This window comes from Lepisosteus oculatus, chromosome 5, assembly GCF_040954835.1.
Source record: "Lepisosteus oculatus isolate fLepOcu1 chromosome 5, fLepOcu1.hap2, whole genome shotgun sequence".
Lineage (NCBI taxonomy): Eukaryota > Metazoa > Chordata > Actinopteri > Semionotiformes > Lepisosteidae > Lepisosteus > Lepisosteus oculatus.
Genome location: NC_090700.1, coordinates 32867201 through 32871806, shown reverse-complemented (window position 1 = coordinate 32871806; position 4606 = coordinate 32867201). Strand labels below are relative to the sequence as shown.

At 39.3% G+C, this 4606-nt stretch overlaps 1 protein-coding gene across 1 annotated transcript; it reads left to right on the top strand.

The window, feature by feature from the left end:
- Positions 1–1030: 1030 nt before the first annotated feature.
- LOC102689659 (potassium voltage-gated channel subfamily A member 10) lies at positions 1031–2813 on the top strand. Its single transcript, XM_015342143.2, has one exon. It carries the CDS (start codon positions 1107–1109, stop codon positions 2790–2792), a length of 1686 nt encoding a protein of 561 aa, XP_015197629.2. The 5' UTR covers positions 1031–1106; the 3' UTR covers positions 2793–2813.
- The last annotated feature ends 1793 nt before the right edge of the window (positions 2814–4606 follow it).

Below are 4606 nucleotides of genomic sequence, written 5' to 3'. Positions count from 1 at the left end.
AACCTGTCTAAATTCCATTTTTTGCTTTCACAAGTGGTCTATGTAAAATTTATTTTTAATTTATATGATAAAGGCACTTCTAACTTACTAAGAAAAATCACTGATACTCTCCTATGAAATGATTTGGGTTCCTTTAAAATCACAAGCACTATATAAATGCATTAAGGAAATGTAGGTAATAGGGAGTATCTGTAATTCCACTCTCTATATTACTCTGGTTGCACTATTTATTTTGACTTTTGTTTCAGACAGAACTAACACTACTTACAAATTCTGTTCTGCTTTAAAACAAATGTCTACCACTACTTTGTGCTTCTCCATCTAAAAATAATTACTACTGGTTCAGGTTAACTATAGTCTATATAAACTTGTCCGTTCTGCTTATGTCCATTGGTTTTAACTTCCCCTTTTTGACTTGTATGCAATGTGTTCTTCTGTGGCACTTTTATGTCTAAAATCTCAAATAGTTTGCACCTTTCTGCCACATTCATAAATTACATTCAAGCCCTGCTTTTTATAACCTGGCTTTTAATTGGTCTTATGTTTTACCCCTGCCAAAACCTTCTTCTTTTGTTCTCTTTCAGTTTAAGTGTGCTATACTGAGCCACAGCTCTCTGGTTTAAATTTATGAACAACAACCTTCTGCATTCCACACCTTACCTATTAACGTAAGGTATTTATTTTTAGGGATGACATTCACAGTCTTACACAAGCTCACACAGAACACACATATATTGTCTCACCACTGCTGCCTCCTGATTATTTCAGAAGAGACCTTGGTATCTAAGGAACGAGTTATTGGGCACATAAGCATCTGTGTACGTCACATCTTCAAGCACACCAGTGCCTTTCTCTGCCAAACAGTCCAAAAACAAATCCTTACGTTGAGCTTAGACATGTATCCTGAATCTTTTTCTTCTCTTTGTTTGCAGTTCTAAGGGAGAGACGATCAGAGCTCTGGATTTCTCCTCACTGGTGCTCAGTTTTATCATATTGCTTCTCTTCTGTGGAGCTTTGGATCACTCGCTTTTTTATATATTTTTTAGACACTTTTTGGCTTTTTTCTTTACTGATTCTGCCACCCTGGGCTGGGTAGGGCAGCTGATATGTGCAGCTGGAGGGTGATGGAGGTTGCACTCGTAAACTTTGAGAACACCGATGATATCGAAATTGGGATGGGTGATTCTGGGGATCCAGAGTACTCTGGCTACATGAGTGAGAAGACGGCTCTAACCACTAGCATCCCGGATCAGAGCCATGGAAACAACCATTTACCTAACCAGCAACCTCAGTCATCACAAACCACCCAGTCAAGGAGGGGACGACCCAGCAGCGCCAGCCTCATGTCCAACTGGAAACTTCTCTTAAATAGTGAAGGCACACAAAATGAAACCATCTTTAGCAGACTGGCCAAGGAGTGTGGTGAAGACTTCCTAGACAAGGGTGGGTTGGATGATGGAGATCAAAAAGTCATTATCAACATTGCTGGCTTGCGTTTTGAGACACAACTCAAAACTCTAGACCAGTTCCCAGAGACCCTGCTTGGAGACCCCCAAAAAAGGATGGAGTACTTTGACCCCATGAGAAACGAATACTTCTTTGACCGCAACCGACCCAGTTTTGATGGAATTCTATACTATTATCAATCTGGGGGGAAAATTCGCAGACCTGCCAATGTCCCAATAGATGTTTTTGCAGATGAAATAATTTTCTATGAGTTAGGTAATGAAGCCATGGATCAATTCCGGGAAGATGAAGGTTTCATCAAAGATGTAGAGGTAGCTTTACCCACCAATGAGATTTATCGTCAGTTTTGGCTCCTGTTTGAGTACCCGGAGAGCTCGAATGCAGCCAGGGCTGTTGCTTTGGTGTCTGTTTTTGTCATTATTATTTCTATAGTGATCTTCTGCCTGGAGACCCTCCCCGAGTTCCGTGAAGATCTGGAGTTTATACCCAGAGTTGTGCAGTTGCTCAATCAGACCCAGGAGGAGTCTACCTCTGCTCCGTTCCCCAGTCCCACTCCTAAAACCATCTCAAAGGCTTTGTCAGATCCATTCTTTGTCATCGAAACAGCATGCATCGTCTGGTTTTTCTTTGAACTTTGTGTGCGCTTTCTGGTCTGCCCCAGCAGGCAGGAGTTCTTCCGCAACATCATGAACATCATTGATATTATTTCCATCATCCCATACTTTGTCACCCTCATCACAGAACTTCTAACAGATCCAGATACCAGTGCAGGTCAAAACATGTCCCTTGCTATTCTTCGCATTATCAGACTGGTTAGAGTCTTCCGTATCTTCAAGCTGTCACGACACTCCAAGGGGCTTCAGATTTTAGGACAGACCCTAAAGGCCAGCATGAGGGAGCTGGGTTTGCTTATCTTCTTCCTCTTTATTGGAGTTATTCTTTTCTCCAGCGCTGCCTACTTTGCTGAAGTAGACGAGCCCCAGACTCAGTTTACCAGCATCCCTGAAGGCTTCTGGTGGGCTGTGGTTACTATGACCACAGTGGGTTATGGTGACATGTGCCCCATAACTTTGGGGGGTAAGATGGTGGGCACCCTGTGTGCCATTGCTGGTGTTTTGACCATTGCTCTGCCTGTTCCTGTCATTGTCTCCAACTTCAATTATTTCTACCATCGCGAGACAGAGAATGAGGACAAACCATCCCTTCCTTCTGAGCTAGAAGCCTCCCTGAAATCATCCGTGACCGCCAAGCAAGGGAGCACCACCTCCCTCAATAAACCCAACGGCACCTGGATGAATGATAAATCTAAAAATGGCAAACCATGACTAACACTCTGTGGATGTCTGATGACGGACACATAAAACCTATATACAGTAATCTAACCTCCATGTGGTTCTATTTGTATCTTTGAGTCCCCTCTAGAGACTATCTAGAGAAACAGGTAATTCATATTAAATTTTATATTTGTTGCTTGTTAAATCTCTGCTTGAGTGTTCTGATAATAGAAATGCTCAGCTCCTTCTAATAGGAGTACGGTTGTTGCCTTTGATTTGAGTTATGGAACTAATCAGAGGGTATATTCATTGGATTTCTGCACATTTATTTCCTGCTGGCTGAACATAAAATCAAAAGAAGTTATTTTAGTGAAAGGTCTATTTTAGATTTAATTCCTAATTATATTAATCCTTGTTAGTGAATTGATTATAACAAATGCTAGTTCCAGTTGTCGGAAGTCTTCTCAGATTTCTATCCTGGTTCATATGAAATGTTTGTGCATTTTTCCCACACAAATTGTATGTATTAAAAATATCTTTAAGAAAATAGATATCCTATAATGGACATCTATTAGTTTGTGAATCAGATTATATAAGTCTTAAGTGATAATCTATAAAAAGTTGGTATAATATTCCAAAAAAGGGTCATTAAAACAGAGGTTTGTTCAAATGTTTTAAATATTTACACATCTGTTGAAATTAATGTTCTCCCTGTATACATATTTCAGATGTGGTTTGTTTGAAAAAATACAAATTACACTCTGTATGAAATCTACAAGTGTGTTCCATATGTTCTTTCTGGATGTGTATTTTTCGCCATAGTGACAAAGAGTCTTCAACTGAGTCATGTGTGTTTCAGGGAAAGTCAAATGTGAGTTCTTGACTTCTTTTAAATTCTAATTTTTACATTTCTTTTTAGTCTACAAATACTCATTATTTGTTAATAATGCAAAACAAATCCAGCATATTAAGTGTTACTTTTTAATTGTATAAGTGCCTTTTTTTGCATAACACACCAGAAAAGGGCAGATGGTCAGAATTGGTCAAAGGCTTATATGACAAAATATAATATACTTTAAACTTTAGAAAAACACATATATAGAGTATATACTGACAGTATATGTCAGAATCAAATCTTATAATAACAGAACAAGACAACAAATATAAAGGAACAGTGTACTTAATACCTTGGTATTAACTTGCTTGGCTGAGGAAATAACAGTGTCGTCTGAAGATCAGAGCTGTCACAACCCCCAAGAATGAACCAGGGAGCTGCTGCAAGGGTGCAGCAGTTCTGGTGGAGGGAGAGTGTTAGACAAGATGTGCAACCAGAGAGTATTTATACATTTTTTTATAGAGAACAGAAGTGCACATTAGAATTTTACCTCTTCCTGAACTGCTTTTTAAAAGCATTCTACAGTACATGAACAACTTATCCCAGCAATATACAGATTTGTCTAACAATATTCTTATATTTTTAAAAAGTAGAACTGGGACATTCTGAGAGTTTATTTTGTCAGGTCTTTCAGAGCAGATCAGAATGTATAGTATAAAAAGCTTCAACCTTCCCATGAAATATGATTTCAGCCAACCGTATACTTAGTTAAGGTCTTAGTTTTTTTTTTAAAGCAACGTTTTCATATAGCAATTAATGAAAAAGGCCCCGACTAGCTCTGTTGGTAGAGCATGAGACTCATAATCTCAGGATAGTGGGTTTATGTCGCATGTCGGGTGCCAGGTCCTCCATGTTGGAGGTTGGGCACAAGGCTAACAACCCTGTCCTGTTAAAAACAAATGTTACGGAAATAGCAGCAGGATGTTGCTGCCCCTACATGCCATCAGGCATAATGGGCAAACATCCATCC